At 38.7% G+C, this 25,732-nt stretch overlaps 1 protein-coding gene across 8 annotated transcripts in view; it reads right to left on the minus strand.

Annotated features, from left to right (window-relative positions):
• TAF1B (TATA-box binding protein associated factor, RNA polymerase I subunit B) overlaps positions 1-25,732 on the minus strand; it is a 59,067-nt gene that overhangs the window by 9,769 nt on the left and 23,566 nt on the right. Inside the window, exons 8-12 of one of the 8 annotated variants that reach the window (XM_004274895.4) lie at positions 21,342-21,441; positions 8,726-8,873; positions 3,917-4,094; positions 3,302-3,348; positions 686-776 (exon numbers count right to left, since the gene is read on the minus strand). In XM_004274895.4, the coding sequence (XP_004274943.1) occupies positions 686-776; positions 3,302-3,348; positions 3,917-4,094; positions 8,726-8,873; positions 21,342-21,441 (564 nt within the window). Of the gene's footprint in view, positions 1-685; positions 777-3,301; positions 3,349-3,916; positions 4,095-8,725; positions 8,874-9,508; positions 9,740-13,248; positions 13,347-13,375; positions 13,415-17,662; positions 17,758-21,341; positions 21,442-25,732 lie in introns of those variants that run through there. The other 7 variants (XR_007470833.1, XR_007470832.1, XR_007470834.1 and 4 more) reach the window with 7 other exon arrangements.

The raw sequence follows: 25,732 nt of genomic DNA on the forward strand, positions 1-25,732 counted from the left end.
CTATATTACATAAGATAGTGTCTCTGAAAATTTATGAGCTAACTATGTTTTAGTGCACTGAGGCTAAGAACTTAAGTCCTTTGCCCACAGTCAAACAGCTGGCTGTAATACAATCAGGAGTCAAGCCCTGCACTGTCTCTAACGCTACGCTCTTTCCACTTTACCACAATGGACCTACATCAGAACGAGAGCTCAAAGTCAAACAGTGAGACTGACTGAATTAAGTATACTACTTTCTTTCTGCTTTCCTTTGTTTTGATTTTTATAGGGAACTTTATTTGGGGGGAACATTCCAATTACATATGTCACAGGCTGACATTTGTAATCTTTGTAATATTGGGAAGCATAGGTGGGAGATGATCCACTTTGAGAAAGGAAAGAGGGAGGAATATCAGAAATGCAGAAGAGAGTCATGCGAATCATAAACAGTTGATGACTAAGTACAATATGGTACCCTGGATTGGATCCCGGATCAGAAGAAGGACATTAATAAAAAAGGACATTATTAGTTTAGTTAATAGTAATAGAAAGAAGAAAAAAGTTAATTTGGATAGATGGGTCAATAGTTCTAGAAAAAATGTCACAATGCTGGTGAGTCTAAACTGATGAAACTTCAGCTTTCAAATGTAAAGTAACAGACTTGAAAATAAAGTAGGTAAATCTAAAACTAGAAGAGATAACATACTTTGCCCTGGCTTCCTCCCATTTTTGTTTTTTTTCATCAACAGCTTTCTTCATAACTTGGTACCATTTTCTGAAATCAAACCATGGCTTATCTGAAAGAAATGAAATCCATGATTATTAACCAAATATGTCACATTATTATAACACACACTGTTCCTCTGAGTCTTCACTCACTGATGTGACTCAGCATTTATATACCAGCCCTTGGAGACTACGGAGGGAGGTGCTGCTGTATCCATGCTCTAACACCACTGCTGAGTACTCTGCCGTCACTCCCTTCTCTGAGTTCCTACCTGTACTGTGGCCCTAGCTAAATTATACCAAAACCAAAAATGTCTGTTTCTCCTAGATTTGACTATCACCCCCCTGAGAACAGAAGACATATATTGTTTATGTAGAAGACTACACAATCAGGCCTCTTCCTCCTGACCCAGATCCCAGCACAGTGCCTGGCACAGGGTGGTGCTCCAATCCGTCTAGGAATACATGAATTAAGGGACAAACGATGGCTAGATGTGTGCAATGGCACCAGACTTCTAGTTTCATCAGATCCTATTTCTGTTCTTCCTAATCCTAATCCAAATCCAAAGACTCTGGAGATAAGTAAGAAAGTGGATTGCATTGGACAGGTGGAGTGAGTGTGTGTTCAAGACGTCAGGGTGAGATAGACAACAGAACTGAATATATAGTCAAGCATAAAACTACACTCCTCACTCTTTTCTTCAATCCATGTGGGGAGATGGGAAGAGTAGGGAGGAGAAAAATGAAATTCAAGGTAAAGCAGGAAAGAGGCTTAGAGAGCGAGGAAGTCTGAAGAAAGGCAGGCTGGCAGGAGGAGGATGGCTGAGTGAGAGGCTGAATTTCTTATATATTCTTTAATGAAGACAGTCTACCTTCAATGTCTAGTTAAAAATCTTTCAACTGGCCAATATAATCATTACTTATGGCCTTGTAGACCACAGAGCAACAGAGCCACAGAGGACAGGCAACTACCAGAAGAGCTATAAGGAAGAAGGAAAACTATAACAATTAATAGAACACAAGGTTCTTTAACCTTAAGTGAGTCACAACTTCTTAAACTCCTCATCAGTAATGTGGGAAGGCAGGGGGACAGTGGACAGCTAGGGAGCAGAGAGAATGGGGACCACAATCCCTGCCCTGCTGACACTGTAGGTTTATTTTGAGGGTCACGGGAAGACAATATGTCAAAGCACCCTTTACTCTAAATGTCTGCACAGTCCATGAAGGCCCTTTAACATCAGAAAACATCTTGTCCAACCTTTTACTCTATGTAGGAGCCAACATGAAGCAATGTGCAGAAAGAAGTATGCTGCACGCATTCTGGAAAGAACACACAAACTAATGCCACCATTAAACCTAAGCTCCTAGAACCAACGAACATGTGTGGACTCCTAAAAAAAAAGTCAGACTCATAGAAATAGAGTAAAAAAGGGGCTGCCAGGGGCTGAGGGGTGCGGGAAAGAGGGCGAGATTGGTACAAGGAGACAAACTTTCAGCTGTAAGATGAATAAGCTCTAATGTAAAACATGGTGACTATAGTTGGTAATACTGTATTGTACACCTGACATGCACTAAGAGAGAACGTAAATATTCTCACACACACAAAAAGGTAAATAGGAGAGGTGATGGATGTGTTAATTGACTTCATGGGAATCCTTTCACAATGCAAACACATCAAATTGCTACAATGTACACTTTAAATATCTTACAATTTTATATGTCAATTATACCTCAAAAAAGCTGAAATTAAAAATTAAACAATGAACATAAATCCTAGTGAGAACATTAAGAAACTGGAATTGAATGTAAGAATTCATGCATTTACCACACTTTATTAAGTGGATATTAGGCCAGTCACTCTGCTAAATATTAAAGATACATTAAAAAAAAGAAAGTAAAAAAGATATGGCCGCTCCCTCTAGAAGCTTGCAATCTACCTACTTGTCTGCCTGTCTGTCACTTACATAGCCGTCACTATGAGGCAGATACTCCAGGCACTTTACAAATACTGGCAGCCTAACAGGGATAGAAATGCTTAGTCCGCTAGTTACAATTCAGTGTTTTAAACAACTAAGAGAAGTCTGGACAGGAGTGGCTGTGGCAGGGTCATCGGTTCTGGTTTGGGAAGAGGTGAGCTGGGGAGTAGGTGTGAAGAGAGGCCGAAGAGGGCATTTACGTTGCGTCTTGAAGCATGAAGATGGACTTGCCAGGGACAGAAGGAGTTGGGGGGAAGAAGGAAGGAACACTTCAGGTAGAAGGACCAATGTGAGCAAAGGCTGAAGGCACTGGAATAGACGGTACACTCACAAAGCTGCCAGTAAGTTCACGGTCTAGTATGGCTAGTGAGTAGGAGCTGGGAACGAAAAGGCAGGCTGGCCTTTACACACAGCAGGAAGTCACTGAGGTTTTTTAGTAGCCTTGAGATATAATTAAATAATTATACATATAAAACATTCTGGTACAAGGTACAATTTGTATATATGTGTACATATATGTGTATGTGTATACTTCTCAAAGTTTCTTCCCTGCGTTTATTGTATCTTTTAATCCACCATTTACAATCTCTTTGAATTTGATTCATAAAAAAAGTAAGTACCTTCTTCATTCTTTTCATTATATTTCTCAGCAATATTAGACAAAGACCTGGAGATACAAATAAAAAAATCAATTTATTTAGAAATCATTTATTGGAAGACAGTTATATTTTGAATTCTTCTGAAGGAAACGTATAGAACAGTACTTGAAACTGATGCCAACTTTTAATGGAGAAGCTATCACTGAAACAGGGAAGGAGACACTATAAATACTGCCACTCTGTTGGCATTTTAAGATTCTTTTACTTTCCAAAATAATCTTTGAAGACACATAGTGCCAGAAGCCTAAAGGTATACAGATGAAGTGCTAAATGACTCTTTAGGATTTTGTATGATGATTTAAAACCCAGGAATCAGTAGAGCAATGAGAAACACGTGTATCTACCTAAAAATAGGAAGAAAACATGATCCAAACAACCCACTAAGGGAAAATGAAATCTCTCACAACTAGCTGAGTCAAAATATTATGTACGAAGTAACTGTTGCTACTAGTCAATGTTCTATTAACACCTGAGAGTCTCTATTTTCTACTGAGATATAGCATATGGATTCCTTTACTCTGAATAATTAGGTAAAAGCAATACAATTTTCTCCTCATAAAATTGACATACACTTACCATTCTAAATTGTCATCCAATAAAAAGAGCAGTTTCAATACCACCACAATGACAGCTACAGCTTGTACATCATATTTAACAGCTTTTGCCTTTTTAGCTATAGGATCGAATGTTAGAAAATCCACTTCTCCCATTCCAGTCACTTTTACCACGTGGCAGGTTAAATCATGCATTTCATCTGTTGAAGAATAAAAGAGTAAAATGTGAATTAAATTCTTTGGCTAACTAGACTATACTAATGTGTATATCTGTGAGATAAGTTTATCTTAAAATATGATACTATGCTAGAACTCTGAGACATACATTTTGTAAATAAAATCAACCAAGAAATGATATTTGTATAGAAAAATTAATGGTTGAACGCTAGCAAGGAGTATCTTCTCCTATTTTGACTTCCCCAAACATCTGCTATTTATAGGACACATCTTGCCACCTAATGCACAGCCACACATCGTTTTTCTATTGTTTCATCCATGTTTCTTGTCTGTGTTTCTACAGCAATTTGCATTTACCTGAAACTAACTCTCCTGTAAGACCAAGAGCTTCTCTAAAAATGCACTCACTCACCAGCAGGAAGCCTGGCTAGCACACTGGAAGCCTGATGTGCATCTCACCAGCTGCACTGCTTTCCCAAAGAAACTACATGCTCAGCACAGACTGCATCTATTATTCAAGGCTGAATAATGTGGGACTTGGAGCCAGAAAATCTATGGCTTATGTATTTAGGCTTTCTAATCATTAGCTTTGTGACTCCAAATTAGAGTCACCTAACCTCAGTTTTTTAATTTGTAAAATGGGTTATGGTGAGGATAAACATTAAATAAGATAGTACAAGTGAATATACTTTGAAAACTCTAAATTACTGAGCAAATTTCTTTACTCACTAATTTAAGTACCCAGGATGTACCATATTCTATTTTAATTAAATTCAAGTAGAATGGCTATTATTTATAAGAGCATAATAAATCGTATTGTATTGAATCTCCTACACGCATTCAGTCATTATATCCTATTGATTCTATTCTCTTAATGTAGTATACAATACTTTAATTTTATAGTAGTATATACAATATTACACACAGCATATATATTACCATATATAGTATATAGTATTATATATAGTATATATTATTATATATAGAATTATTACTATAAAGAATGGCATTTCTTGAAAACTGTCTCCCCAATTTATTTAAAATTAATTATCTTGAAACTTTCTCTTATGCCAAAAGTACAGAGTAATAAAAAAGCAAGTGGAAGAAATTATGAGGAAGGAAGCCAGGACAGCAGAGAAAAACTAAGCAGTACAGGATTCTGAACTGGAGCATTATGTGGAAAGAACACTAGCTCTGGAATGGGACGGCTGGATTTAAGTATGTACTCAGCCATCTACCAGCCAGGCGTCACTCAGTTTGCCTATGTTTCATCTATAAGTGAGAATACCCACCTGCCCACCCTTCCCACCTTCACAAATGAGGCAATATAGATGGGGCACTTTGGAAACTCTGTAATAAAGTTCCCCACAAATTATATACTGATTGTGAAAGCTGCCAGAAATTCTCTCTGGCAGGCTCCTCAGTCCCAGTATGAGGGACAATACTAAGAAATGTGTTTGGAGTTCACTCAAAGCCATCAAAGAGGCAGTGCTTACTCAGTAAGGGTGTGTGTGACATGCTTGCTAAAACCTTTCTACCAAGTTCCAGAGACGACACTGTCATACATAAAGGCACTGAGGAGGGGCATCTGTTGCCCCAGTATGCTTAAAACCACTTTTAGCTTTCCGGGAAAGGGCCAAATACATGGGTTTCTTCTTTTTGATCAACAGCACCATAGAACTGATAGTACTATAGAGAGCAAACTTTAAATTTTGAAAATGGCAATATTCTAGAGGTCTTCTTATAATCTTATGGGGGCTTTGTCAATCAATGACACATTTTACAATATAAATCTTAAGGTGCAGGGACTTCCCTGGTGGTGCAGTGGTTAAGAATCCGCCTACCAATGCAGGGGACACGGGTTCGAGCCCTGGTCTGGGAAGATCCCACATGCCACGGAGCAACTAAGCCCGTGCGCCACAACTACTGAGCCTGCGCACTAGAGTCCGTGAGCCACTACTAAGCCTGACAGCCACAACTACTGAAGCCTGTGTGCCTAGAGCCCGTGCTCCACAACAAGAGAAGCCACTGCAATGAGAAGCCCACGCACAGCAATGAAGAATAGCCCCTACTTGCCGCAACTAGAGAAAGCCCGCGAGCAGCAACAAAGACCCAATGCAGCCAAAATAAATAAATTAATGAAAAAAAACAAAATCCTAAGGTGCAGGGACTATTACATGTTAGTCTGTCGATCTATTTTGTGTGTTGTTTCCCCCCCACAATTAAGTAATACAAACTCAGTACAGGACATTTACAAGATACATAAAGGTAGAAGAAAGGAAAAAAGGCATTGCCATGGCTTAGAAATAGCACTTCAATATTTTGGTATATTTATTTCTAATATTTTAGTGAATATTTTAATTTTATGTAGCTATGCTTATATATAATTTTATAATTTGGCCCATTTCATTTTTATTATAACATAAACATTTGCCATGTTTTATATACTCTTCACAAACATGATTTTAAAAGCTGCATAATGTTCCACCGAATATACATAACATTGTTTACTTAACCATTACCTTTCTGTTGGATATTTATTTCTAATTTTTCAGTATAAATAAGGAGGTCAATAACATTTGTGTATAATTTTTTTTCTATATTTCAAATTATTTCTATTGAACAGTTTGTGAGAAGTAAAATTTCTCTATCCTGGTTCTTTTTTTTAATACAGTCTCCAAAAAGGCACTTAACATATCAGATGCTAGTAGTGTCTCTCTGCCTATTATAATGGTTTTAATTCTACTTGTTACTCTCAGGAAGACTTAGGTAAGAAATAGTATTATATCACACACAGTGGTCAGAAAATACTGCCACCCTCATCTCTGTCCAACAGCAACTATGTGAGCTAGACACTTTCCATAACCCAGCCCGTGTCAGTTACGCGTTGGTAATTCCTTGTATTCCTTCCATATCTTAGCATTCCCATTATAAGCTCAGGATTTTGGAGTATACGAGAGAACACAGGAGCTTTCCATATTTTGAAAGAACCATCAAAAAAGTAAATGAAAAACACCAAAATCCAAAACAATAATCTGATCTATGTAACATGCCAAAGCGCAGAAATCAGACTACAAATTCTGGAGTCTTTTTTAAAAAAAATTTATTTATTTATTTATTTTTGGCTGCTGCGTTGGGTCTTCGTTGCTGCGCACAGCACTTCTCTAGTTGCGGCGAGCAGGGGCTACTCTTCGTTGCAGTGTGCAGGCTCCTCATTGCGGTGGCTTCTCTGTTGTGGAGCACGGGCTCTAGGCACGCGGGCTCAGTAGTTGTGGCACGCAGGCTCAGTAGTTGTGGCGCATGGGCTCTAGAGCACAGGCTCAGTAGTTGTGGAGCAAGGGCCCAGCTGCTCCGTGGCATGTGGGATCTTCCCGGACCAGGGCTCAAACCCGTGTCCCCTGCATTGGCAGGCGGATTCTTAACACTGCGCCACCAGGGAAGTCCCCAAATTCTGGAATCTTAATCAAATGGCTAGTGACTTCTGAAATCTTAACCAGAGATGTACATTCCTTAGCTTAATAAATGATGTATTTGGGGCTTCCCTGGTGGCGCAGTGGTTGAGAGTCTGCCTGCCGATGCAGGGGACACGGGTTCGTGCCCCTGTCCGGGAAGGTCCCACATACCGCGGAGCGGCTAGGCCCATGAGCCATGGCCGCTGAGCCTGTGCGTCCGGAGCCTGTGCTCCGCAATGGGAGAGGCCACAGCAGAGAGAGGCCCACGTACCGCAAAATAAATAAATAAACAAACAAACAAACAAATAAATAAATGTATTTGAAAAGTTTAAATTATTTTTTCCTTTTTAAAAAAATATTTTAAAAGTATAGACTTAATATTTACATTTGCGTATATATGATACTCCAATTTATGTTTATGTTTATAGTTAAAATTATACCATACATACAGTTTTACATATTGCTTTTTTCATATAACATATGTATTTTCCTCCCCTATTAAAAATACATTCAATCACATTTTTTATATTGCTTAAGCAATAATATAGTCACACCATGTTTGTATTTTCTGTTAAGAATAGAAATCCTGCATTTCTCACATTTCTAGTTTAGCAAGAAATTCAAGAATGGATTCCATCGGCAGATTCCATTCGGGTTACCTGTGTCTTGGTATATTGTGAACAACAGCTAGTAAGGCTGTCTTCACATTCTGTGTTTCATCCTACCAGACTTGGAACTCCATTTCTTTTAGGGACTGGAAATAGCAATATATTAGCGAACAACAAAAATGTTACCATAGATTAACTTCTGGGATTTTTAAAATTAGAATTCTTTATGTAATAATCACGCTTCATGCAAATGAAGAAGTGCTGCTTTTCTGGGGGGAGTGGGTGCCTAGGTAATTAATAACACATACTGAAACACGTGTTACTTTACTTGTACTCAGCAAATTTACTGTAAAAACCGAACATATTCTCTCAAAATCCCTCACACCAAAATAGAACTAATTATTTCTGAACAGTGTCCTTTTATCCATTTTAAATGGTCCAAAATATTTTAAGAAAGGATTTTAAAATTAAGCTTCATGTTACTATGGACCCTGTCAGGTGACTCTAATAGTTTCTGATTTGAGAAGATGCAATATATTGTTCATAACAATTTAGTAAGTCAAAGCTTGTTCATTATATACACCACACACTTACCAGGGAGATTGACTTCCATCAAGTATTTCATACACAAGATGTTTGGATGAAGATAGCAGTCTTCAGTTATGTCTGGAAAACGTGGCAAATCTAAAAATGTGGCAACTTCAATTACTTTTTTATAGATATCTTCATAGTTAGGCCAAGACTGGAATGAAAGAGATAGTCAAGGTAGCAATTTTTACAACACAAATTATTTTAAAAACTACTTTCTGATTTTAAAAGTAATATGGGGACTTCCCTGGTGGTGCAGTAGTTAAGAATCTGCCTGCCAATGAAGGGGACATGGGTTCGAGCCCTGGTCTGGGAAGATCCCTCATGCCACGGAGCAACTAAGCCCGTGTGCCACAACGACTGAGCCTGCGAGCCACGACGACTGAGCCTGAGCTCTAGAACCCGTGAGTCACAACTACTGAGCCCGAGTGCCACAGCTACTGAGCCCGTGTGTCCGGAGCCCATGCTCTGCAACAAGAGAAGCCACCGCAATAAGAAGCCCATGCACCACAACGAAGAGTAGCCCCCGCTCACTGCAACTAGAGAAAGCCCAGGCGCAGCAACAATGACCCAACGCAGCCAAAAAATAAAATAAATTAAAAAAAAGTTTTTAAAATAAAAAACAAAAAAATAAAAGTAATATGTATTCATTGAATAAAATTTGGAATGTAGAGAAAAGCATAAAGGGGAAACGCCCATAAATCCCAAATATCCTCACTAAGCAGTTTTCAACAGTAATAGTGGTCAATTAAAATTCTATCTGGCTCATAAAACTCTTACTGGCCTTACCCATGGTAGAGTGAAATCATTCCTTCTTGCCAATCATGGAAGAATCTGGTATACAGCTGCAACCCAACTGGAGTTACAATGTCGTCATAATCACTCCAAAGCACGACTTCCCTCTCACCCTCCTTCACCAGCACCCTCTCGCCAATCTTCAAATTCATAGCTAACAGATTTAGCTCAGTGTTACATAATAGTCACATGCTTCTATGTGAGAGATGACACCAGGGTTTAAGTCTAATAGATAAAAATGTGCAATTCAAACTTCTATTTTCCCACATTAATAGCCTATAAGAGTATCTTATAGAATTCAGGAAAATCTATGAGCTAATATTAATAAATTAATTCTGTTCACTTTAAGATCACCCTTGTAGTTTATTGGGTATGCTACTTATATTTCTGCAATTTCCAAACATTCTTCTTATTAATACTACATATAATTTTTCCTCATTTACTCATCCACTCACATAAAAATATTAAATTTAGAGTCTATTCTATGCAAGATACTTTGGGAAATATAAAGATGAATAAAGCAATCTCTTCAAGGAGTTTATACTCTAGAAAAGGGATCAGTGTACAAAAATAACTATAGGATAAGATAGAAAGTTATCGAGTACTACAAGCAAGATTTTTTTTTTAAGGCTTACGGGATTTCAAAAAAACTAACATTTCCGATACGGCAGGACCCCATTAAAACTAGGCCTGAATACAAACATTCTGGAAACCTGTTTGGCAGTATCTGTTAAAGTTGAGTGTGGACATATTCTACAGCAAAGCAGCTCTAGCTACATATACCCAACAGAAATGTGCATGCATGTCCATGAAAAGACATGCACTAGAATGTTCATAACACTATTTGTGAAAGTCCCAAGCTAGAAACTACCCAAATGCCATCACCAAGAGAGTAAGTACAAGAATAACTATCTAGTAAATTTTGATACAGTCTCACAGTGGAACATTATACAGCAAAGAAATGAATGCTCTACATGCAACAGTATGAATGAATCTTCAAAACATAATGTTAAAAGAAGCCAGATGCAAAAGAGAATGACTCCATGTATGTAAAGTACAAAACTCAGCAACTCAGCACCGAGCTTCTAGTCTACACGGTTAGAAGTCAGGAGAGTGATTGATTACTCTTGGAGTCGTGGAGGTAATGACTGCAAGTGAGCATAAGGGTGGAGCTCCTAGGGTGCTAAGGTTGTTTCCTGATCTCGGGGCTGGTTCAGGTTATGAAAATTCATCAGGTTGGGTACATTTGTGATATGTTCACTTTTCTGTATGTATGCCTATTTAAAAAAAAAAAGTGGTAAGAGAGAAAGATAATATCAGCTCAATAAACTATTTTGTGTAACAGAATCACTTCATACATCACCTTGTAGGAGAAATAATCTAATTGGCAAATTCAGAGTTGGAAAGACCTTTAAAAGTATATGGTCTAACTTTACAAAATCCCCAGCAGGTATATGTCTAGCCCTTCTTGTAAATCTCCAGTGATGGGAACTCAATACCTTCCCTGAAGGTAGTCTATTCCATTTTTAATGGGTTTAATCATTAAAAAGTTCTTCCTTATTCTAAGGAAAAATCTGTTTCCCAACAATTTGTGCCAATAATACCATTATGTCATGTCTTGCCCATTTTCTAAATGTGTGAAGGTGTTTGGAAGCCAACTGAAGGAATGAATATTTCTCTGTTAAATGTTTCTTTGGTACATTCAGCTCATATGCAATTATAAAGCACAAGGAAATGCTTTATAATGGTACAAGACTATGCTTATAGGGACTTCCCTGGTGGTTCAGTGGTTAAGAATCCGTCTTGCAATGCAGGGGAAGCTGGTTCGATCCCTAGTCTGGGGACTAAGATCCAGCACGCCGTGGGGCAACTAAGTCCACGTGCCACAAATAGAGAGCCCGCACACCGCAACTAATGAGCCTGTGCACTGCAACAAAAGATCCCGCGGGCCACAACTAAGACCCGATGCAGCCAATAAATAAATAAACAAATATTTTTTAAAAAGAGTATGCTTATAGAAAACAATCAAAGTGTTAACTATGCCTGATTTTACTTTGCCTGAGGTTACAACCTTCTTTGTATTGTATTTATTTTGATACCACTATTTCAATGTCTAAACTCCAGTTTTATCAGGAAAAAAAAGGCTTTCAATTAGCTATATTATTAACATATGATTAATCTGTAGCTGAAGAATACAAAGTAAATTTCTGTCAATCCAAAATAGCAATGTGCCCTTTCAAGTCTTTTTTTAAATGTTGAGATACAGTAATTCTACTTGTACGCTAAAATACTATTAATTGTATTCTAATCTGTGAATTTAAAAGAGAAAAAAGGAAAACATATATTCTCAGTGACTTTTGGCAAAAGCTCTTTTTTCTTTATAAAATTAACTTATTTAGACATCTGCTGCATTTCGCACAAAATCTGAAGCATCTTTTCAAGTTAAAACAATTAACATTACTGACAAGATTTATGGCAACCCTAATCCTTTCAAATAATGAAGGTAGGAGATGAAATTAAGTACTTTTATCTGCAAACAAAACAAACACTAGAGCAGTGAATGTTCGCCTCTGAAAAATAACCATCTCAAAAAACCAATTTAATGGATGATAAATTCATGACAAGTAATTGCAAGGTCATTAATGAAAAGGAATCTGGTAAGCTAAAACACCCACAATAACATCCACTCCCTTCCGCCACGGACATCACTTGAAGTGGTGGCCCAGTTGTCCCTACAGGGCTGGCTATGGACTAATCTCCCTAGACATCTGCTCCTATTCCAACCAAGGCAGGCCACTCTTGAACCACTAGCTCAGCAAAGTATCCAACCTTGCGCAGAAGGCTGGGGGTACTGTTACACAGCATTGTTTTAGAGAATATGATCACAGTGTCACATTTTTCTTTCTGTCCCATTGTCCTTAGCCTGGAGAGGTGAATCAGGCTCTAATTTTGACAAGATTGCAAAACATGGATATATAATAATTACAGTGAACATTTAATGACTGCGTTAGAATAGTCTTACTTTGACTTTTAGAAAATGCATGCATGTACAGAACACACCCAAGGAAAGGGTCTCATAGAAGCTGCTGGGTCTTTGTATTTTCATTTGGCGTGGGGAATCTCTGATGTAATACATCAGAGTAGAATAAGAGGACTACCAGAATCCTGTTTAAAACTTTGCATATTTAGTTAAGGTATAATAGCACTTTGTTTTATACTGGTTTTTGGTTATCTGCTAATTAGTCTACTTTTTTTTTTTTTGTGCTACGCGGGCCTCTCACTGTTGTGGCCTCTCCCGTTGTGGAGCACAGGCTCCGGACGCGCAGGCTCAGCGGCCATGGCTCACGGGCCCAGGCGCTCTGCGGCATGTGGGATCTTCCCGGGCCGGGGCACGAACCCATGTCCCCTGCATCGACAGGCGGACTCTCAACCACTGCGCCACCAGGGAAGCCCTAATTAGTCTACTTTTTACCTCAAATTTTTTGTGGAATAAGATGTAATAACAAAAGAATGACAGAGGCAGAGATAAGAAAACTAGTCTGTACTGCTCAAAGCACCATTTCTATCAGTACCACTTGCAAGGTGCTTGCATAAAATATTCCTAGATCCCACACCAGACTTAATAAATCCATCCCTGACACTAGGACTAGGAGTCTATAGTTTAAACAAGCTCTCCACAATATTCTTGTGCAAAAAAAATAATAATAATAAAATAAAATGAAGTGGCTCTCAACCTCATTTTTCTCGTAGCCTGGAAGAGCCCCTCAGATGGTTTTACTTCACAAGCTTGCCAAGAGAAGCACACCCACAAATTCCAGGGATGGTTGAGACGCTGTGGGAAGCCAGGAACAAAAGAACACATCAGCTGGTTTCTATTCATGTTGTCTGGCAGTAGTAATTCTGGAAGGGAGTGGGAGTGAGGGAAACTGAGAACACCTGTTATCATTACACTCGCCTTAATTTCCCTCAGGTAGATTTCAAACCTGTTAGATTATTACTGTAACAAAGATTGCACAAACAATCCCAAGAGCTACACACGGCCTACAGAGTAAGATGGTGAAAAAATCTGAGTTTGAAGACTCAGGGTGTTATCTATCAAACCTTGACCCCACAAGACAGTCATTTGGAGAGGCTGGAAGAGTGACTGACAGCTCTGGAGGAGTCTTTTTCTTCCTTCAACTGACGGGACCTAGTTTCACAAAGGGTGTAAGATTGCTCCAAGGCAAAGTGAATCATCATGGCAAAGTGCCACTCAGTGGGTCTGGCTGAACCAGCATTACATCTTTTCTTTTTACTCATTCAGAGAGGATGCTGTTGATCAACATTCAAAATACTGGAGATGGACTTTGGAATGAATTTCCAGTTTCCTCTTTATTACTTCTTGCTGAGTCTAGTGAGGGATGATGAAATGACTAATTCTTGAGAGGATTTAGAATTACTGTCAAGGACCATGGCAGAATAACATGTATGTTACATATTAACTGTTAAGAAATTGGTCTGTGGGTTTTAAAATACGTAAAAATAAAGAAAATCAAGGCTGAAAAGATAGAAGTATCCCTACTGTGTGTTAAGTCATCGGCAGAATAAATTCTATCTGTAATAGAGGTAAGTGTGTCTAGGCCCAACCTTGGTTCAAGCAGCAATTTGACTATTTGGTACTCCATATGGAGATGGTATCCCTGAAAAAGAATAGATTTTTAGTTTATTCTACCAGATGAACTGAAAGATTTTTGCTAGAAGTAACGGATGCTTCAAATCAGCACTACACTTCAGAAACTTGACTCAAAAATAAAGCAGCAGAAGAGGCAGAGGCAGAAAAAGGAGGAGGAGGTTATCTTTAAATTAGAACACGGACCTCCCTCGTGGTGCAGTGGTTAAGAATCCTCCTGCCAGTGCAGGGGACATGGGTTCGAGCCCTGGTCCAGGAAGGTCCCACATGCCACGGAGCAACTAAACCCATGTGCCACAACTACTGAGCCTGCGCTCTAGAGCCCTGGAGCCACAACTACTGAGCCCGCGCACCGCAACGAAGAGCAGCCCCCGCTCTCCGCAACTAGAGGAAGCCCGCGCGCAGCAACCAAGACCCAACGCAGCCAAATAAATGAATTAAATAAATAAATTTACTTTAAAAATAAATTAAATAAATACGGAAAATGAAACAGCTACCTACCGGGAGTTGGGAATCACAACTCAGAAAAAGGAGATGGCTGGAAATACTAAAACTTAATTTGCACACCTGCCTCCTCTCCTGAACTTTGCTCTTAAGTCAGGGTAATGGCAGGAAGGCTCAAACTCTTATGGCCGCTTGTTAGAAGAAACAAACCACATCAGTACTCCGTGCTCTGTATTCCATTACCCTATGTTGTAAAGTGAGTTTTGTCAGATTTGTTGTTAGTGGGACAGAGGGGCCCACTTAAATATTAACAGAACAATTTAATGGAAAGAAACAGTTCACACAGGATAATGGTTTAAGGGTCTTTAAAGCTTTTTTCCCCCTTCCCTTTGATTTGTTTTTAAGGTGTGCTCAACTTTCTGGAATAACAAAAACAAAACCAAACCAAACACAGAAGAAAAACAGTCCCCAGCAGCCCACACACACAAAACCCCACTGGCATTATCTTCATCACCATCTCCTAGAACAATTGCACCTTTTTTCATTTCTGGTGGAGGTACAGCTGCTGAAGAAGCCAAGACTTAGTAGAGAAAGCTAAGACATGGAAGGAGGAAAGAAAATGCTTCCTTTGTTAATGAAAAGCTGTTTCCACTTAAAAGTTTCAACATACTATGGAATAGTGAATGCACTTTTGTAAGCAAAGGCAAAGCATACAATGAAGAAAAGCTGCCTGTCAATTAAGTAAACAGTCATTTGAAGACATCCCAAACCGTCTCCATTTTTCTTGAAAAAGTGGGGGAGGGGAGGAAGGGAATATGGACATGGGAATACTAGACATGGCTGAGGATGTGTCTAAAAGGTATAGTAAATGTGACACATAGGGCTTCTAGAGTGCTATAGATTCATTTAATTATAATACTAAGAAATCACAAGGCTAATATGGTTTTTAGAAGACCACAAGGCTATAATAAATTGTTCTAGCATGCATTAAAAACAGAGTGCTTGGGAAAGCATTTTATTGAATTTCACAAATATTCCAGTGAGTTTATTTTCCTTCATGAAGCAATGCCTTAAGACAGGTAAGGACAAGCTAGAGTTTCTGTTACACAACAGCAGGCTCTTGTGATAAACCTGATTACAATACCCTGTCAGAGGTGAACTTCCTGCTTTGCTATTAAAAAAAAAAAAGTACAGTGCCTCACCCTTACTTATTCTTAGTGTTGTTTTGAAGCAAAGATTCAGCTGAGAAAAAGCTAATGCTACATGCACCTGTTAACCCAAACTTAAAATAAGACTTCCTATTGCAAAGGAAAATTAACAAGGAATAAAAATGTCAGAAGAAATGACAAAGCACTGTAATATATTATCCATGAAGGAAGGATAAAATGAACTCCACATGCCTTATGATTCACAAAACAGTTCAATTCGCATTTTTAGTCTGCTGGAATTATCTTAATGGTTGTAAATCTATCAGCAGTAGCAAAAAAACTCTTTTATGTTCAAAGTCTAATCTTCTGGAAGTTTGTGGTGAATACATTATTTTATGTGAAATACAGTCTTGGTCCTGGGGATGAGGTCATTTCAGAAACATGCTGTCGACTTGCACAGACCAAGGTAAACCTTATGAATAAACACGAATTTATGAACTGATGACCAGCTGAACAGGAGGCAGTTATTCGTTTTGGCCCCAGGATCAGAGCTGGGAAAAACCTATCTGAGTCCTCCTTCTTAAGATGTGCCTGTCCTCCTAATATTCTGCTGACTGTGGAATACCTATGTTCAAATTTCACATATCTGTACTAAAGGAGGTTAAAAGCTGGTATCCAAAGAGTAGACAATCCCCAAATAATTTTGATTCGATTTTGGCAGGGTTACGTGATCATTTTTGTAGCAGGCTAACCTTTGTCATTATTCAGTTTTCCTTAGATGAGTATAAACCTTGGTTCTCATTCCTTCTCTTGGGAAGCAGAGGTAGGGGGAGAAGTGGACTGAGCATGCTGGGTACTAGGGGTGGGCACTGGCAAGGGATCAAACTAAATCACAGACAATTCACATGAAATCACTGGTTTCACTCAGCAAACATGAGGTATGATTCTCCTAAAACAAATATCATCAATGTAGCCTCAAACATACATTTTCTGACTAGAGTAATTTACTATTGGTTTCAGTATATTGGTGAACAGTACAAATAACTGATAAGATTATTTATCTCACACACTGGTTTTCATGAGTGATACTGACACACCCATAACTCAGCTTTTTAAATGTCCTTGCTTATAAGCAGAAGTTATATCCCTTACACATTTACCACTAAAATATCAGTGGAATGCTTTTTAATTTTCTCAGTCAAATGTCACTACTGAATAGCCTCTGGGTATATTATGTAATAAATACAAAAGAAGCAGTCTGGATGTTTACCACTTAGGTGGAAAAAAATCCCCAACAAATCTATTTGAAATCTTCTCTAAATAAAGCATTTAAACTAATTCTGTTTTTCAGCTATTTCAAATCATTTAACCAATAAACACAGAGTTCTTACCATGTATACATAATGATTATATATTAGGTCTTATGTATGATAAAATAGAAGCATTACACATGATCCCTACTCTCAGGGTAGTTAGGGATGCAAGAAATATACAAACAAACCCGACTGTTACATCTACCAGTGTACTCCTTCTCTAGTCCCCCCTCTGTGCCTCCCCCTCCAGAGGTAACTAGTATCCTGAATTATGCTTACCATAAACTTATTTTTTTAAAAATAGTTTTATCACGCACATAAATATATTTATATAAATATATTTAGCTTAACTTCTTTTGTGAACTTAACAAAAGTGATTTCATATGTATGTAGCTTCCTAGTCTTGCCTTTTACACTAAACAGAATATTCCTTAGAGTCATTCCTGTTGCTTGTGGCTGTAGTTGATTCATTTTCATAGTTGTTTAATATACCATGTCTGATTATGTCACATTTTATCCATTTTCCTTGATAGACATTCAGATTGTTTTCAGTTTTGTTTTGTTTTTTCATTACCTAGCTGCCTTCTTTAGCCTTTAATCCCCAAACACAAAACTCCATCAATAGAAAACTAGTCAGGTAAATTGTGGCATATCTATACTGTGCAGCTCCTAGAAAAATAAAAAGTTAATAAGTAAATTGCAGTTATATAAGAGAATATCCCTACTCTTAGAAAATATACACTAAAATATTTAGGAATGATGGGCCATGATAAATGTAACTTACCCTTAATGATTCAGAAATAGAATTACATAGATAGATACATAGATAGGGAAGAACAGCACAAAGGATAAAATAAAATATTAACAATAGTTGAATCTGGGTAAAGGATATGTTTTTATTTTTGCAGCTTTTCTATAAATCTAAAATTATTCCAAAATAAAAAGTTTATTTAAAAAAAGCTAAGATACAAGTGAAAAAGGTAAAGTACAATAGTTACTGTTACCAAGACATAATCTCATATATTTTTATGCTTATACTTTCTATCAAAATCTCTACAAGAAATCACTCCCCTATTTTACATAGCCCTGTCCCCTCAACTCAAGATTAATTTAAAAATAGTCAACAAAAGAGATTACTAGGCAGGTATTTCATAACACTCAGCTAAAAAGCATCTGAATATTGACTCTATTTCTAAATGTCTAAAAATGAGTATTTAGAACAATTCTGTTTCTGCCCTTAAAGGATTAACTACAATGGGAAACTACTATGGGAATTTACTTCCCATGATAAACAGAGAACTGGAAAAAATATATGAAACAACAGTTTTAGGCATCGGGTAACAGGAAGCACAGGACTATATAATCGCTGAGAGAAGAGAAACAAATGGCCCCAGATTACTGCCTGGAGGCAGTCTCCAAGCTGTAGTGCAGGGAGCAGGGAGTGAAACAGGGCCCAGTGGTCTTGCTGAGTTAAGCAGAGAGAGATTAGAGTTCCTGTTAGCTGAGGTGGCTATAATTTGCAGGCAGAGTACCAATGAGGATAAAACTGCAGAGAGAGAACTCTGGAGGTCTGCAAAGGGGTCCTCTCAAGTCTTTGGCTGAGTACCAATCTGTGCATGTGTGAGAAAAAACCTGAGGCCAGGGGAGAAAAAAAAAATCACTGGATTTTTCCAATGAATGCAAACAATTCTCAGAGTTTGCATAAGGCCCCAGCTGGAGTGGAGAGACTTCACAATACTGGGGGCTCTGGGTAGAGTCTCCCAAAGGGACATGCCTTAGTAGCGGGGCTTCCTTAGCCTCACAATATAGGCTCTGGAACAGCCATTAAAAGAACAAGCTTCTAAATGATCAAACTGATATCTAAGTTACCTAATCATACACCAGAACAAAAATCCAGTATTCAGCAACACAAAATTCACACTGTCTGCATCCAATCAAAATTACCAGGAATGCAAAGCAGGAAAATATGGCACATAATCAGGAGACAAATCAATCAATAGAAACAGACCCAGAAATAACCGAGATAACAGAATTAGTAGACGATAGCCTTAGAGCTACTACTGTAAATATTGTCAATAAACTGGAGGATGTAAAAGAAAACATAAACATAATGAAGGAAACGAAAAAGATAAGACTAACATGGAACTTCTAGAAATGAAAAATACAGAATCTGAAATGAAAAAATTACTAGATGGGTTTAACAGCAAATTAGACATTCAAGAAATAAAGATCAGTGAATCTGAAGATATCATCGTAGAAGCTATCCAAAACAAAACACACTGAGGAAAAGAAAAAGAACAGAAGCCTTAGTGAGCTGTGGTCTAACATGTAGTTGGAAGGAAGGAAGGAGAGAAGGAAGGAAGAGATGGGAAGAGAAAGGAAGGGAAGGGAAGAGAAAGGAAGGGAAGGGAAGGGAAGAGAAGAGAAATCAGACAGTTCTGTAGAAAGAAACATTTTTAAAGTGCTGAAGGAAAAGTACAAACCCAGAATTCAATACTAGTGAAAATGTTTTTTCAAAAATGAAGGCAAAACAAAGACATTTTTAGACCAAAAAGTGCCAAAAGAATTCACTGCCAACAGATCTGTACTATAAGAAATGTTACAGGACATTTTCAGACAGGAAGAGTGCCAGAAATGGCAAAAGGTGGGTAAATATGAAGTAGTTCTTCTCATTTTAATTTCTTAAAAAGATAAACAACTTTTTAAAGCAAAAATAATTCCAACGCATTGTGGAATATCTAACAGGTAAAGATAAAATGTTTAACACTAAGGGATGGGAGGAGGGAAGTGGAAGTATATATATTCTTGTAAGGGTCTTACACTATACATGTACTGGTATATTATTGAGGCAGACTGTGGTAAGTTAAAGATGAATTTTATAAACTCTAGAACAACCTCTTAAAAAAATAGAGGTATGGTTAATAAATCAATAGTAGAGATAAAATGGAATCATAAAAAAAACTTAATTCAAAAAAGGCAGAAAAAGAAGAAACAAGAAATTAAGACTAGATGGGACAAATAATAGTAAGATGGTACAAAAACAGAACAAAAGACCATACAATGAGTAAAAGGCCTAAAGCACTGTAGTTCCAAGTCTGAGACTACCAACTGCATGACCTTGGCAAATCATTCTACCTGTCTGAGGTGTTTACTCACATGTAAAATTGGGAAGATGGTGAACCATACTCATGCAGGGGTTTAGTAAGGATCATAAATGTCTCTTGAATTAAACTGAAAACAATGTGAAGGTTGTGAAGGTTAGGAAAGCCTATGAAAATAATTCCTTAAGTGGGTAAATGGAGGATAATATTTAATATTAATATTTAGTACACTGAAAACCTTCTGATGAAGAGCACAGGGAAAATAACCTTTGAGTACTATAAATAGCGATAAAGACTCATAATTAAAAGGACAGAAGCGCTGCCATTGGAGACAGCTGAAAAGAGATCTAGAAGAAGACTAACACAAGCAAAGGACTTAAAACAGTGCCTCTTGAGGGACTTCCCTGGTGGACCAGTGGTAAAGAATCCACCTTCCAATGCAGGGGATGCGGGTCTGATCCCTGTTCAGTGAACTAAAATCCCACATGCTGCGGGACAACTAAGCCCATGCGCTGCAACTACTGAGCTCATGCGCCTCAACTAGAGAGCCCGCGTGCCACAAACTACACAGCCCACGCACCCTGGAGCCTGCGCCACAACTAGAGAGAGAAAACCCACACGCCACAATTAGAGAGAAGCCTGCGCGCCGCAACAAAAGATCCCGCATGCCTCAATGAAGATCCTACGTGCCACAACTAAGACCTGACGCAGCCAAAAATTTAAAAATAAATAAATAAATATATTAAAAAAATATATGCCTCTTGAAACAACATAATAACTTTCATCTCTTCTCTCCAAAGCAACATAGTATGCAAATAACAACAAAAAATACTGTTTTTTAAATTTGAAATTACCTAAAGGTCTCTATATAAGACTTTTAGTCTCAACACTACACCTATTTGCAATGCACACACCTAACATTATAGCTGTATTTTGAGGATTGCGTAACCTAAAGGATTAGATGTAGCCACATAAGGAAAACAAAAAATAACAATTCTACTCTTCATTAAATTATGACTAATGTCCATATTTGAATAGAACAAAAACTCGATGACATTTTTTAAAACTCCATAAGTCAGGAGAGGAATATAAATCACCAAATTACTCTTGTGTCTTGTAAGTGACTACAAAGTAAAAAAGAAAATAACATACCTCTATAGCAAAGATTCCTTTGTCACGCCCATATAATTTCATCTCTTCTGGAAAATGCTGAAAAGCATTTATATAAGGAATATGTTCCTCTTCAACGAATCTATATTTTTAAAAAGAGTTTCAATAAAAGATATGTACTGATTTGGCAAAGTAAACAAAAGAGGTAAAAATGTATTTCAAAGACAAGGTAAGAATCAGTTGAGCATACCATATATCCTACATATATGTAAGGATAATTAATCTGAAAATATCTATTATTCTCTGTACCCCTGTGTGGAGAAAACATTTAGTTGATTACTAATCTCTTAAGTTTCTGCCCAAATAGACAAAATATTTCCAAAAGGTGTGTTTATCTAATTTGTCAATTTACCACCAGGCTTGCAGACATGGCATTCCTTCCTCCTATTCCTAGTTCCTCTCACATGATTAGCTCCTATTAATCTCTTAAATCACTTCTTCAGCGGGACCTTCCTTGATCCCTGTTTTCCTTGTTAGAATACCTCCTTGCCCACCATTCAGTCTCCAGTACCTATGACAGTGCACGGTAGGTGCCTGTCACTGGAAGAACAATTAAACAAAGGAACATTTGTTCACCACTCCATCTCAATGTCTGGTACATAGTAGCTGATCAAATATTTTGAGTAAATTATTGAGTTTAAAGAAACTAGCACATATATATAAATAAACACTCATACATACTTACTTACAATTCATTCATTTGTTCAACAGAAATTTATTGAGTACTATATACCCAACACTATTCTAGCTGGGGGATACAGCAGGGAACAAAATAGTAAAATATTCTTGTTCCCATGGAGTTTACATTCTAATGAAAAGAGAAAGATGACAAAACAAATAAGTGAAATTTATAGTATGTCAGATAGGAAAAATGGTAAGAAGAAAAATAAAGTAGAGAATAGAGAAGGAGGGATGGGCACAGACTAACAGCATCCCATATACCCTCCGAACCAACAAACCACTACTCCAGGCACGTCCCCTGGAAACACTGTCTCTGTTTATAATATTATTATACTTTTCAAAAGTTTCATCTGTGACAGACTGGAAATTTAACAAATTGGTTCTTCATTACAGGTAATTTAAGAAGCACTGCATTAGAGGAAAGTTGTCTCTACCTGTAAAACATATCCTGAACCCCTTCACCTCATTCCATTTCTATTACCACCACCCTAACCCAAGCCACTACCCTCTTGCTTTAAGTATAGAAAAGATCACCCGGTCTCCCTGCTTCCACCTGTGCCTACCTAGAATCCACTTTCCTCACAGTTGCCTGAGTGATCTTGAAAACATTAATCAGATTATGTGTCTCCTGCTAAAATCTTCCAGTGGCTTACTATCACACTTAAAGCCAAACTCCCAGTGGGAATGGGGTTTCCTTTTGGAGTGATGAATATATCCTGGAAATAGAGGTGATGGTTGCACAACCTTGTGAATATACTGAAAACCACTGACTTGTACACTTTAAAAGGGTGAGTTGTATTGTATATGAACTATACCTCCAAAAAAAAAAAAAAATCCAAACTCCTAACTTGGCTTACAAAGACCTACATCTGGCCCCTGTTTATTATCTCCCTGTCCACATCTTCCTACTCCTCCTTCAAGTTCTTACTCCCATCACTTCAGCCTCCTCTGTTCCTTGATCACACAGAGCTTGAAACTGCGTTAGAGCCTGGCACTAGCAGCCTCCCTCTACCTGGAATGCGAGTACTTCAGATATTCAGCTGCTGGCTCTATTTTCAGTCAGAGTGCGGCTTAAACTCCACCTTCTCAGTGAGGCCTTCCCTAATAACCTATCTAAAGTAGCCATCTGGTCATTCTCTATCACATCATCCTACTTCTTTTTTTTTTTTTTTTGCGGTACGCGGGCATCTCACTGTTGTGGCCTCTCCCTCTGCGGAGCACAGGCTCCGGACGCGCAGGCTCAGTGGCCATGGCTCACGGGCCCAGCCACTCCATGGCATGTGGGATCTTCCCGGACCGGGGCAAGAACCCGTGTCCCCTGCATCGGCAGGCGGACTCCCAACCACTGCGCCACCAGGGAAGCCCCATCATCCTATTTCAATCTCCTGAACAGCACTTCACTGTCTGATCGTTTTTTAATTTATTTGTGTATTTGCTCATCTAGTCTTAAACTTCACGAGAGCTGGGACTTGATCTATATATGGTTCACAACTGTATTTCAGGCGTCTAGACTCTAGAACAACACCTGTGTATAGTAGGTATTCAATGAATATTTGTGGAACAAATACATGTTAGCTATTTTTATTTATTGTTATTGTTAGGTAGGTAGGGTTCTTTAAAGGCTATGTAAGGGTTATGAATTTATCCTAAGGACCATGGATGCTGCTAAAGGATTTAAACAGGGAAGTGACATGCAGGATCAGTATAAATGTATGGGCATTGGGGCCAGGCAAATCATGTATTCCCTTCAAATCAATGTTCTTTAAGTAGTTTTTCAATAGTAGTTCTCAAACTTTAGCATCCATTAGAATCCCCTGGAGGGCTTATTAAAACAGAGACTACCAGGCCCTGTCCCCAGAGTTTCTGATTCAGAAGGTTAGAATGGGTCCAAGAATTTACATTTCTAACAAATCACTGGGTGACGCTGACGCGGTTGTTCGGGGGCCACACTTTGAGAAGAGCCTGTGATTTAGAGCTCTTTTCCAAGAAAAGCAGAGAAAGGGGATCAGTGGTGAAGTCTCTTTTCCTACTGCTCCAAGCAGTTAAACTGGGTCCCAAATTTGTATGTCCCACAGGGCAAAATAAAAGCCCTCCAGCTAACTAGATCTAATCTCCTTGAAGGGAATTCCCCTTGGAGGCAGAAGGGAGGAAAGAGGGAGGAAAGGAAAGAGGGAGACAGAGGGGTGGGGAGAGAGGCAGAAGGAGAGGGGGGAGAGAGAGAGACAGATAGACAAAGGTGCAGGATCTTATCCCATCCTTCCAACCACATACAATATTCTCCCTGAGAAGAATTTTCGGGCAGATATTACTTTCTCCAACTTGTGAGATTTCTAGGAGAGTTGCATTACCCCCTTACAGACGGCCCTGCGTAGGATGGCTAACCCTGTTATCCAGCTCCAGTGACATGATTAGACTACTGTTTCTATTAAGATCCCTCTGGTTTTCAGGAGGAAATGGACAGGAGTGGCACAAGACTCACTTGGAAGGCTGCTAAGTAACCCAGGTGAAGAGAGAGGGAATCGGGGAAAAATCGTTTGAGAGTTATTTTGGAAGTATAATTGAGAGGACATAATGATTAACTCTATTAACTATATGTAGAGAGAGGAAGGAGTCAAGGATGAGCCTCAGGTGGCTGTATGGGACGCAACATGGCGCAGGTATTTACGAAGAAAGGAAACACTAGAGGAGGAGCTGGAGTGAGGAGAGAGATGATGAAGGAGTGCCCAGAAGGCAGGTGAATATATGAACATATGGGTCTGGCCCTCAGTAGACAAGTCTGGGCTGGAAATCCAGATTTGAGAATCATCATCGTATAGATGGTAATTAAAGCCTTGGGAAAGGATGAGATCACCCAATGAGGGCATACAGAACAAGATGAGGTTTATAGTTATTTATTTTATTTTTGGCTGTGTTGGGTCTTCACTGCTGTGCATGGGCTTTCTCTAGTTGAGGTGAGCGGCGGCTACTCTTCGTTGCAGTGTGCAGGTTTCTCATTGTCGCGGCTTCTCTTGTTGCAGAGCACGGGCTCTAGGCACGCAGGCTTCAGGAGCTGTGGCACGTGGGCTCAGTAGTTGTGGCTTGCAGGCTTTAGAGCTCAGGCTCAGTAGTTGTGGCACGTGGGCTTAGCTGCTCCGTGGCATGTGGGATCTTCCTGGGCCAGGGCTTGAACCCGTGTCCCTTGCACTGGCAGGCAGATTCTTAACTGCTGCGCCACCAGGGAAGCCCCGAGGTTTTTAGCTTAACAGTAAAATTCACTGAATCATGGACTCTCTGCATGTACTGCTTTTTGTGTTTTCTTTTAAACATCTTTATTGGAGTATAATTGCTTTACAATGGTGTGTTAGTTTCTGCTGTATAACAAAGTGAATCAGCTATACTTACACATATAAGCCCATACCCCCTCCCTCTTGCATTTTCCTCCCACCCTCCCTATCTCACCCCTCTAGGTGGTCACAAAGCACGAGCTGATCTCCCTGTGCTATGCGGCTGCTTCCCACTAGCTATCTATTTTACATTTGGTACTGTGTGTGTATATATATATATATATATATATATATATATATATATATGTCCATGCCACTCTCTCACTTCGTCCCAGCTTACCCTTCCCCCTCCCCGTGGCTTCAAGTCCATTCTCTACATCTGCGTCTTTATTCCTCTCCAGCCCCTAGGTTCTTCAGAACCTTTTTTTA

This window comes from Orcinus orca, chromosome 13, assembly GCF_937001465.1.
Source record: "Orcinus orca chromosome 13, mOrcOrc1.1, whole genome shotgun sequence".
Lineage (NCBI taxonomy): Eukaryota > Metazoa > Chordata > Mammalia > Artiodactyla > Delphinidae > Orcinus > Orcinus orca.